We start from the raw sequence: 11,921 nt of genomic DNA on the forward strand, positions 1-11,921 counted from the left end.
GCCCAGGGAGCAGGTCAGGGCTGGGAGCAGGGTCACTGCGGCCGGAGGGTCAGAGAAGCAGCCCCGGGAGCAGGTCAGGGCTGGGAGCAGGGTCACTGCGGCCGGAGGGTCAGAGAATCAGCCCAGGGAGCAGGTCAGGGCTGGGAGCAGGGTCATAGCGGCCCGAGGGTCAGAGAAGCAGCCCCGGGAGCAGGTCAGGGCTGGGCACAGGGTCACTGCGGCCGGAGGGTCAGAGAAGCAGCCCAGGGTCCCCTAGTCCTCTCCGCTCCCCCACCGCCAGTTCATGCTGCTGCTGCTTCTGCAGCTCTTTCTCGGGCTCTCGCTGTCTCTCACAGTCCTCTTGCTCTCTTGGACTCAGCTCCAATCCCGTCCGTCTCCGATCCCCCGATGGGGAACCCGATCGTGAAGACCCTCGTCTGGTCGGGGACAGGAGTCTTGGCGATGCCTGGCTCCCACTCCAGGTGCTCCCAGATCCTCCTATAGCCCCATTTGGGGTCAGGAATCTGTTCCTTAGAGCGGTCATCCTCCTCCAGCTGCACAATGAACTGTGCTTTGGTGAACTTTCCAATGCGCAACCCTCTCTTTCTGCACAGGGTTACAATGTCCTTCTTTAGGAGACGGTGATAGGCCATCACTCCGCTCTTGCCACGTTGTTGTGGACTCACAGGCCTGTGTGCTCTCAGCTCCCCACGGTTTCCAGGGAGAACCCCTAGTGTGCCAGCGCTTCTCAAGGTCACCACCTCTTTGCCAGGGTCGAGCTGCAGACTCCTCCGCCCCTGGGACCGCTCGCTGCAGTCCCCCGGGGGACCCTGTTACTGCAAAAGTCCTTTTCTCTGGTCACACAATCCTAGGGGTTAACCGCCCCCTGAAACCGTCTCTCTCTGAATCTTCAGCACGCCTAGTCCCCATCATAGAATCATAGAATCATAGAATATCAGGGTTGGAAGGGACCCCAGAAGGTCATCTAGTCCAACCCCCTGCTCGAAGCAGGACCAATTCCCAGTTAAATCATCCCAGCCAGGGCTTTGTCAAGCCTGACCTTAAAAACCTCTAAGGAAGGAGATTCTACCACCTCCCTAGGTAACGCATTCCAGTGTTTCACCACCCTCTTAGTGAAAAAGTTTTTCCTAATATCCAATCTAAACCTCCCCCATTGCAACTTGAGACCATTACTCCTCGTTCTGTCATCTGCTACCATTGAGAACAGTCTAGAGCCATCCTCTTTGGAACCCCCTTTCAGGTAGTTGAAAGCAGCTATCAAATCCCCCCTCATTCTTCTCTTCTGCAGACTAAACAATCCCAGCTCCCTCAGCCTCTCCTCATAAGTCATGTGCTCTAGACCCCTAATCATTTTTGTTGCCCTTCGCTGGACTCTCTCCAATTTATCCACATCCTTCTTGTAGTGTGGGGCCCAAAACTGGACACAGTACTCCAGATGAGGCCTCACCAGTGTCGAATAGAGGGGAACGATCACATCCCTCGATCTGCTGGCTATGCCCCTACTTATACATCCCAAAATGCCATTGGCCTTCTTGGCAACAAGGGCACACTGTTGACTCATATCCAGCTTCTCGTCCACTGTCACCCCTAGGTCCTTTTCCGCAGAACTGCTGCCTAGCCATTCGGTCCCTAGTCTGTAGCGGTGCATTGGATTCTTCCATCCTAAGTGCAGGACCCTGCACTTATCCTTATTGAACCTCATCAGATTTCTTTTGGCCCAATCCTCCAATTTGTCTAGGTCCTTCTGTATCCTATCCCTCCCCTCCAGCGTATCTACCACTCCTCCCAGTTTAGTATCATCTGCAAATTTGCTGAGAGTGCAATCCACACCATCCTCCAGATCATTTATGAAGATATTGAACAAAACCGGCCCCAGGACCGACCCCTGGGGCACTCCACTTGTCACCGGCTGCCAACTAGACATGGAGCCATTGATCACTACCCGTTGAGCCCGACAATCTAGCCAGCTTTCTACCCACCTTATAGTGCATTCATCCAGCCCATACTTCTTTAACTTGCTGACAAGAATACTGTGGGAGACCGTGTCAAAAGGTTTGCTAAAGTCAAGAAACAATACATCCACTGCTTTCCCTTCATCCACAGAACCAGTAATCTCATCATAAAAGGCGATTAGATTAGTCAGGCATGACCTTCCCTTGGTGAATCCATGCTGACTGTTCCTGATCACTTTCCTCTCATGTAAGTGCTTCAGGATTGATTCTTTGAGGACCTGCTCCATGATTTTTCCAGGGACTGAGGTGAGGCTGACCGGCCTGTAGTTCCCAGGATCCTCCTTCTTCCCTTTTTTAAAGATTGGCACTACATTAGCCTTTTTCCAGTCATCCGGGACTTCCCCCGTTCGCCACGAGTTTTCAAAGATAATGGCCAAGGGCTCGGCAATCACAGCCGCCAATTCCTTCAGCACTCTCGGATGTAACTCGTCCGGCCGCATGGACTTGTGCACGTCCAGCTTTTCTAAATAGTCCCTAACCACCTCTATCTCCACAGAGGGCTGGCCATCTCTTCCCCATTCTGTGATGCCCAGCGCAGCAGTCTGGGAGCTGACCTTGTTAGTGAAAACAGAGGCAAAAAAAGCATTGAGTACATTAGCTTTTTCCACATCCTCTGTCACTAGGTTGCCTCCCTCATTCAGTAAGGGGCCCACACTTTCCTTGGCTTTCTTCTTGTTGCCAACATACCTGAAGAAACCCTTCTTGTTACTCTTGACATCTCTTGCTAGCTGCAGCTCCAGGTGCGATTTGGCCCTCCTGATATCTTTCCTACATGCCCGAGCAATATTTTTATACTCTTCCCTGGTCATATGTCCAACCTTCCACTTCTTGTAAGCTTCTTTTTTATGTTTAAGATCCGCTAGGATTTCACCATTAAGCCAAGCTGGTCGCTTGCCATGTTTACTATTCTTTCGACTCATCGGGATGGTTTGTCCCTGTAACCTCAACAGGGATTCCTTGAAATACAGCCAGCTCTCCTGGACTCCCTTCCCCTTCATGATAGTCCCCCAGGGGATCCTACCCATCCGTTCCCTGAGGGAGTCGAAGTCTGCTTTCCTGAAGTCCAGGGTCCGTATCCTGCTGCTTACCTTTCTTCCCTGCGTCAGGATCCTGAACTCAACCAACTCATGGTCACTGCCTCCCAGATTCCCATCCACTTTTGCTTCCCCCACTAATTCTACCCGGTTTGTGAGCAGCAGGTCAAGAAAAGCGCCCCCCCTAGTTGGCTCCCCTAGCACTTGCGCCAGAAAATTGTCCCCTACGCTTTCCAAAAACTTCCTGGATTGTCTATGCACCGCTGTATTGCTCTCTCAGCAGATATCAGGAAAATTAAAGTCACCCATGAGAATCAGGGCATGCGATCTAGTAGCTTCCGTGAGTTGCCGGAAGAAAGCCTCATCCACCTCATTCCCCTGGTCCGGTGGTCTATAGCAGACTCCCACCACTACATCACTCTTGTTGCACACACTTCTAAACTTAATCCAGAGACACTCAGGTTTTTCCACAGTTTCGTACCGGAGCTCTGAGCAGTCATACTGCTCCCTTACATACAGTGCTACTCCCCCACCTTTTCTGCCCTGCCTGTCCTTCCTGAATAGTTTATAACCATCCATGACTGTACTCCAGTCATGTGAGTTATCCCACCAAGTCTCTGTTATTCCAATCACGTCATAGTTCCTTGACATCACCAGGACCTCCAGTTCTCCCTGCTTGTTTCCAAGGCTTTGTGCATTTGTATATAAGCACTTGAGATAACCTGTTGATCGCCCCTCATTCCCAGTATGAGGCAGGAGCCCTCCCCTCACAGACATTCCTGCCTGTGCTTCCTCCCGGTATCCCGCTTTCCCACTTACCTCAGGGCTTTGGTCTCCTTCCCCCGGTGAACCTAGTTTAAAGCCCTCCTCACTAGGTTAGCCAGCCTGCTGGCAAAGATGCTCTTCCCTCTCTTCGTAAGATGGAGCCCGTCTCTGCCCAGCACTCCTCCTTCATGGAACACCATCCCATGGTCAAAGAATCCAAAGCCTTCTCTCCGACACCACCTGCGTAGCAATTCGTTGACTTCCACGATTCGACGGTCCCTACCCAGGCCTTTTCCTTCCACGGGGAGGATGGACGAGAAGACCACTTGCGCCTCCAACTCCTTTATCCTTCTTCCCAGAGCCACGTAGTCCGCAGTGATCCGCTCAAGGTCATTCTTGGCAGTATCATTGGTGCCCACGTGGAGAAGCAGGAAGGGGTAGCGATCCGAGGGCTTGATGAGTCTCGGCAGTCTCTCCATCACATCGCGAATCTTAGCCCCTGGCAAGCAGCAGACTTCTCGGTTTTCCCGGTCAGGGCGGCAGATAGATGACTCAGTCCCCCGGAGGAGAGAGTCCCCGACCACCACCACCCGCCTTCTCCTCTTGGGAGTGGTGGTCGTGGAACCCCCAACCTCAGGACATCGCATCTCATGCCTTCCAACCAGCGGAGTCTCCTTCTGCTTTCTCCCCCCAGACATATCATCTGGTCCACTCTCCGCAATGGTACCTGTGGAGAGAACATGAAAGCGGTTGGTTACCTGTGTCTGTGTTACTGGAACCCGGACATTCCGCTTACCTCTTCTGGAGGTCACATGTTGCCAAGCTTCCTCACTGGCCTCTTGGCTCCTCTGTGCCACCTGCTCTATATCTTTAGAGCTTTGTGCCCCTAGAAGCCTATCCTGTGTTTTGTCCAGAAAATCCTCAGTTTCTCGTATGCAACGCAGGGTCGTTATCTGTTGTTCCAGACCTTCAATCTTCTCTTCCAATATGGAGACCAGCTTGCACTTTGTACAGACAAAGCCGCTTCTGTCCTGTGGAAGAAAGACAAACATGGCACAGCTGAACCCCCCCCTTCCATATCACCTACCTACTATGAGCGTCCTCAGAGACGTTTGCAAGATGTAAGCCTCCCTGGGCTCACTCCAGGCGAACTCCCAGGCAAACTCCTGCTGTGAGCTGCTCTGCTGTCCCCGCTGCCAGACTAGGGACCGAATGGCTAGGCAGCAGTTCTGCGGAAAAGGACCTAGGGGTGACAGTGGACGAGAAGCTGGATATGAGTCAACAGTGTGCCCTTGTTGCCAAGAAGGCCAATGGCATTTTGGGATGTATAAGTAGGGGCATAGCCAGCAGATCGAGGGATGTGATCGTTCCCCTCTATTCGACACTGGTGAGGCCTCATCTGGAGTACTGTGTCCAGTTTTGGGCCCCACACTAAAAGAAGGATGTGGATAAATTGGAGAGAGTCCAGCGAAGGGCAACAAAAATGATTAGGGGTCTAGAGCACATGACTTATGAGGAGAGGCTGAGGGAGCTGGGATTGTTTAGTCTGCAGAAGAGAAGAATGAGGGGGGATTTGATAGCTGCTTTCAACTACCTGAAAGGGGGTTCCAAAGAGGATGGCTCTAGACTGTTCTCAATGGTAGCAGATGACAGAACGAGGAGTAATGGTCTCAAGTTGCAATGGGGGAGGTTTAGATTGGATATTAGGAAAAACTTTTTCACTAAGAGGGTGGTGAAACACTGGAATGCGTTACCTAGGGAGGTGGTAGAATCTCCTTCCTTAGAGGTTTTTAAGGTCAGGCTTGACAAAGCCCTGGCTGGGATGATTTAACTGGGAATTGGTCCTGCTTCGAGCAGGGGGTTGGACTAGATGACCTTCTGGGGTCCCTTCCAACCCTGATATTCTATGATTCTATGATTCTATGTCTCCCTGTGCCTCAGTTTACCGATCAGGGAAATGGGGATGGTTCAGTGTGACTTTCCCTTGCTAGGTGTTTTGAAGATCCCTCAATGAAAGGTGCAACACAGCATGATGATAGTTACTGATGAGAAGTACTGATCTCTGATGCCTTAGCAACAGCCCCATGTGTTTTCTGTAAGTGCTTGTCTCTCCTCTTACTCAACTTTCCGCAGATCTGTGGGTCCACTGTCTACCATCGACCCATCTATCCTGACAATTTACAGGATATCAGATCCTCTGGAGAGTTAGGCATTATCCCTATTTTTTTTACTCATCACCTCATCACCTATAATTTTGAAATATATACACACAAACATACAAAGCAGCCAATTCCTCTCTGACTCAGTACAGAGCCCACGAGTTCTCATCTCCCTTTGGGAAGGTTCCTTAATTACTGTTTACTCCTGAAGCTGGATAATTAGCACCAAAGTGGAGACATACTTGTCTACAGCCTATTTACATTCAGGTCCTCCCTTCTCCTCTGGAGGCTGAGCGAATCCCACTGGGATTACACAGAGCTACATTATAAACTGTGCATGCTGTGTGTTGGCTCTCGGCATGTGATGTTGCTGGAGATGCTGGGGTGAGAGAGGCGTGGGTCACGGCTACCTGAGGGGGATTCCTTGGGAGGACACTTCCGTCTCAGAATTCACAGGTATCATCTCTTGCTGAGAGGCTGATTGTCAAACCCTGAGTAACGTGGGTGTGGTGGGATAGAGGGTAAGTCTGTGGTCCTTGAAACCTCCCAGGACCCTTGCCATCAGTGATGAGTTTGCTAAAGAATCACTGGCCAAAATGTCACTCTTTACTGTGCACCCCTGCTCATCCCGCCTGACGGACTACAGCCCCGAGGTGGTGAATTTCAGTGGCACAGTGAATCCTTCAGGGCGAAAGATGTTATTAACTGTGCATTACAAGGCCAAATTCTGAGACCACGACCCGTGCTGTGCTCAGGCCCCAGTGAGGCAAAACTCCCCTTGGAGAAAGAACCGAGAACAGACCTCAGGAGCCAACTGTGTGTTAATGCACAGACACTGTCACCCCGTCCTCTTGTATTTCAGGACTCTGTCTGTTAATGGGGCAGAGGGACAGGGGCTCTTACCTGACTTTGATCTGCTGGAAAGCTTGGAAGTGTTAGGGCTCTTAACTCGAACAATAATGAGAATTTTTAACATGGGTAACACGTACTTTCTCCTCGCTACATTCCAGAAGTCGGCTGAACTGTTCTGCCTGAAACTTTCAAAAAACAATACTGCTCGAAGCAGACACCCAGCTTGGGAAATCTCAGTCCAAACACCGAAAATTTGAAAAACCCAATTTTTTCAGTCTTCCCTCAGAGGTCATGTTTTCAAACCTCCTAATCATCCTTTTCTCCAGCTGTTCCAGATCATTCTGAATGTTTATCCGATTCTCCAAAGGACTTTTTCAACCCCTCCCAACTTGGCATCATCTGCTAATTTAATAAGTGTACTCTCTATGCCATGAAATAAATTGTTGATGAAGACACTGAAAGGAACTGAACCCAGAACTGATCTCCCCACTTGTTATGTCCTTCCAGCCTGATGGTGAACCATTGATAATTACTCTCTGGGAGCAGTTTTCCAACCAGTTATGCACCCACCTTATTATTTTAGCTCCATCTAGGTTGTATTTCCCTAGTTTCTTAATGGGAAGGTCATGCAATACTGTATCAAAAGCATTACTAAAATTGAGATTTACCACGTCTACTACTTCCCCCCATCCACAAGGCTTGTTACCCTGTCAAAGAAAGCTCTCAGATTGGTTGGACATGATTTGTTCTTGACAAATCCATGCTATCACTTATCATCGTATTATCTTCTAGATGTTTTCAAATTGATTCCTTAATTATTTGCTCCATTATCTTACCTGGTACAGAAGTTAAGCTGACTGGTCTGTAATTGCCTGAGGTGCCCTTAGTTCCCATTTTATAGATAGGCACTATATGTGCTCTTCTCCAGTCTTCCAGAATCTCCCCTGTCTTCCATGACTTTTCAAAGATAATAGCTAATGGCTCAGATATCTCCTCAGTCAGTTCCTTGAGTATTCTAGGATGCATTTCGTCAGGCTCTGGTGACTTGAAGACATCTGACTTGTCCACGTAACTTTGCACTTGTTCTTTCCCTTTTTTAGCATTTGAACCTACCCCATTTTCACTGGCATTCTCTATGTTAGGTGTCCAAACACCAACAACTGTCTTAGGGGAAACCAAATCAAAGAAGTCATTAAGCACCTCTGCCATTTCCACATTTTTTGTTATTGCTTTTCCCTCTTCATTTAGTAATGGAACTACACTGTCCTTGGTCTTCCGATTGCTTCCAATGTATTTGTAGAATGTTTTCTAGTTATGGTTTCTTGTTTCCTTTATGTATCCAGCTAGTTTGGTCGCCTTTTGTGCGTTGGCCTTTCTAATTTCGCTCCTACATGTAGGTGTTATTGATTTGTTTATATTTCTCCTTTGTAATTTGACCTTGTTTCCACTTTTTTAGGATCCTTTTTTGTTTTTTAGATCATTGAAGATCTCCTGGTTAATCCACTGTGGTCTCTTGCCATACATCCTATCTTTCCTATGCAGTGGGATAGTTTGCTCTTGTGCCCTTAATAATGTCTCTCTGAAAAACTGCCAGATGTCTTCTATTGTTTTTCCCCTTAGACTTCCTTCTCATGAGATCTTACGTAACAACTCCCTGAGTTTGCTAAAGTCTGCCTTCTTGAAATCCATTGTCTTTATTTTGCTGTTTTCCCTCCTACCATTCTTTAGAATCATGAACTCTATCATTTCATGATCACTTTCCCCCAAGCTGCCTTCCACTTTCCATTTGCAACCAGTTCCTCCTTCTATGTCAACATCAAGTCGAGAACAGCCTCTCTCCTAGTAGCTTTCTCCCGCTTATGGAACAAAAATTTGTCTCCAATACATTCCCAGAACTTGTTGGATCATCTGTGCCCTGGCGTAGACAGCATGAGATTAATTCTTCCATCGACCTAGCTACCACCTCCCGGGTATTACCTATGCTGAGGGGAGAACCCCTTCCCTCTGTGTAAGTAGTATTTATATTAAAGAGCTAGGGAAGCACGGCTGTAGCGTTTAAAATGTAAACAACCCTTCAAGCAGATCTTCCAGAAAAACATCCAGTTTTGGTCTGCCAAGATGGCGAATTGGAGAAATTAAGACTTTTCTTCTCAGTGTGTCCCAGTCTTTAATCACCATTAGTGCTAACTATTTGGCCCTAATTTCAAGCTGGAATTTGCCTGGCATCAGCTTCCAGCCCTTCGGTTTTGCTCAGCCTTTCTCTGGTAGATTACAGAGCCCATTATTACCCAGAGTTTTCTCCCCATGAAAGTCTCCACTTGGGCATTTTATTGATAAGTTAGAGAGATATACACCTTCAAGTCTAACGATCCGGCTTTTTCTCCATCCTCCAATCATTTTTGTGGCTCTTTTCTGCACCCTCTGCAGGTTTTCAACATCTTTTTTTCAGATTTGGACTACAGAACTGGATGCAGTTTGTTAAACCACTCCCATGCACAGAGGTAAAATCCTTCCCCTCCTCCAACTCACCAACTCAACATTTTCCCCTACTAAATCAAATACCTCTGAGAAATCAAGGTACGTTGCATCTGTGTTGTTCCCTTAATCCACCAAATGTGTACCCCGATCAACCAATGTGTACTCTCATAAAAGAATGAAATCAGGTTTATTTGACAAGATCTGTTTTGCATAAACCCTGTTGGTGACTGCCATTACTTACATTTCTAGACTTTTTTTGAACTAATCCCATACCAGCTTTTCCATTCTTTCGTAACCTTGTCAATTATTTTATGGAAAAAAAACCCTTTCCCTTTCTTTTTTAATACTTTACATTTAACACAGGAAGTGACATAAAACTTTTCTAGGATTTCTCTTGTTGTTAATATACTTAATAACCTCTTTTTTTGTGATCCAGAACCCTTCCAAACATGGAGTTTTCCCTGATGTCTTAACTTCACTTATCAATTTTCTTAACTTCCAGTTTCTATTTTTGGCTCTCTATTTTCCCTTTTTCCTCTATGTTACATATTATTTCCCACCTCTTCAATTGCTGCCTTCACTTTACCACTGAACTGAGTTTTTACCCAAACTTGTTCACTTTGTTGACTGTGGAATCATGAGTTTTCCACTTCCTAATAAACTTTTATCAAAGAATCTCTCAGCACATGTCTTCCCAAAAGTTTGGTTTTTTCCCCCTCTGAGATTTCGAGCAACTGGATGAATGGGGAACCCCCTAAGGTATGGACTCCCTATACCGGCTCTCATTGCCTGAGATAATGATGGATAACCAGGATCCACACTTGTGTTTCCTGCTGGTGCAGGAATTGGAGTTAGTAGGGTTATTGTTCATAGTTATTTTCTCTGAATAATGAAAATGTAATTTTTCAGTGTGTGAGTGATCAATGTGCTTCTCCAATGAGAACAGCTTCCAGTAGTGCATGCAGTGTTTCATATTAACATTGTCTCTCCATTCAGGCATTTACACTACGGCCATCACCTGAGATCCTGGGAACACACAGAAAATCAGGGAGCATAAGGTAAATGCAGGAGACACCCTTATGCCTCAGAGTTGGACACTTTCTCCCCTACTCCATGTCAGATTTGAACACAACCAACTTCACCAACCCCTCCACCTTCATCCTGCTGGGCATTCCTGGCCTAGAGGCAGCCCATATATGGATCTCCATTCCCTTCTGTGCTATGTACTCCATAGCTGTCTTGGGGAACTTCACCATCCTGTTCATCGTGAAGAGGGAGCCGAGCCTCCATGGGCCCATGTACTATTTCCTCTGCATGCTGGCTGTCACTGACCTGGTCATGTCCACATCCACCCTGCCCAAAATGCTGAGCATCTTCTGGTTCAGTTCCAGGGAGATCAGTTTCAGCACCTGCCTCACCCAGATGTACTTCGTTCACTCCTTCTCAGGGATGGAGTCTGGAATCCTTGTGGCCATGGCTTTTGATCGCTATGTGGCCATCTGCCACCCCCTGAGACATTCCACCATCCTGACAAACTCTGTGGTGGCCAAGATAATCCTGGCCGTGGTGCTGCGCAGTGGCATACTTGCATTACCCTACCCCTTCCTGGCGAGGCAGTGGCCATATTGCAGAACCAACATCACCCCCCACTTCTTTTGTGGGCATATAGCTGTGGTGAAGCTGGCCTGCGCTGACATCAGCATCAGTAGTTACTATGGGCTGTTCGATCTTTTGTCAGAGATCGGAATGGATGTGTTTTTTATAGCTGTGTCCTATACTCTGATTCTCCGGGCTATCTTCCGCCTCCCCACAAAGGATGCCCGGCTCAAAACTTTTGGAACCTGCATCTCTCATATTTGTGCCATCTCAGCTTTGTACATCCCAGATTTCTTCTCCTCTCTCTTGTGCCGGTTTGGCCACAATGTGCCACTGCATTTCCTTGTTCTCATTGCCAGTGTGTACCAGCTGGTGCTCCCCGTGCTACACCCCATTATTTATGGGTTGAGGACCAAACAGATCCGGGGCAGGCTGCTCCAGCTCTTTACTCACAAAGAGACCTAAATATTTACTTCTTATGGTCTGGCCCTCACACCCAGGTCCATGCAGAGCTGTCTGATGCATGGCCCTGGGCGCCTTTCCTGAATCACTTACTGGACAGACAGAGACATTAAATCCTTTCCTGTCCTTACTGGGCTCTGTCAATGTGACAAACTGGGGAATCTGTCTGTGTACAATATCCTGGCTTGCCACCTTTCTAATTGCTGATAGCTGGGTCCCTGTAATTGCAATCTTGACACATCTCTTCTGTCAAGCCTCGCCCCTGCTGTGTGTCTTTCTCTCAAATGCCCTGCCCCTGTCACTTGCTCTTGTCTTCCCCTCCCCTTGTCAGCTGTGACCCACTCATCTCTAAAATCAATATGTTCTCACATCTTATGGCAAGTTAATTAAGTTACAGTGGTTAGTGTTCAAATGTTAATGTCTATTCTTACTTTGTTACTAACTCTGTGGAGAGAGAGACCCCGTCAGGACTCCTGGGATCTATCTCAGCTCTGGAAGGGGAATGGGGTATAGTGTGTCACAGCAGGAGGCAGATACATCTGGGGTCTGAATGAGAAGACCAG

The 11,921-nt window shown here is 47.8% G+C and overlaps 1 protein-coding gene across 1 annotated transcript; it reads left to right on the top strand.

Annotated features, from left to right (window-relative positions):
• The first annotated feature begins 10,362 nt into the window (after positions 1-10,362).
• LOC141995161 (olfactory receptor 52E4-like) lies at positions 10,363-11,361 on the top strand. Its single transcript, XM_074966115.1, has one exon. It carries the CDS (start codon positions 10,363-10,365, stop codon positions 11,359-11,361), a length of 999 nt encoding a protein of 332 aa, XP_074822216.1.
• Positions 11,362-11,921: the final 560 nt, after the last annotated feature.

The sequence above is a fragment of the Natator depressus genome, chromosome 1 (genome assembly GCF_965152275.1).
Source record: "Natator depressus isolate rNatDep1 chromosome 1, rNatDep2.hap1, whole genome shotgun sequence".
NCBI lineage: Eukaryota > Metazoa > Chordata > Testudines > Cheloniidae > Natator > Natator depressus.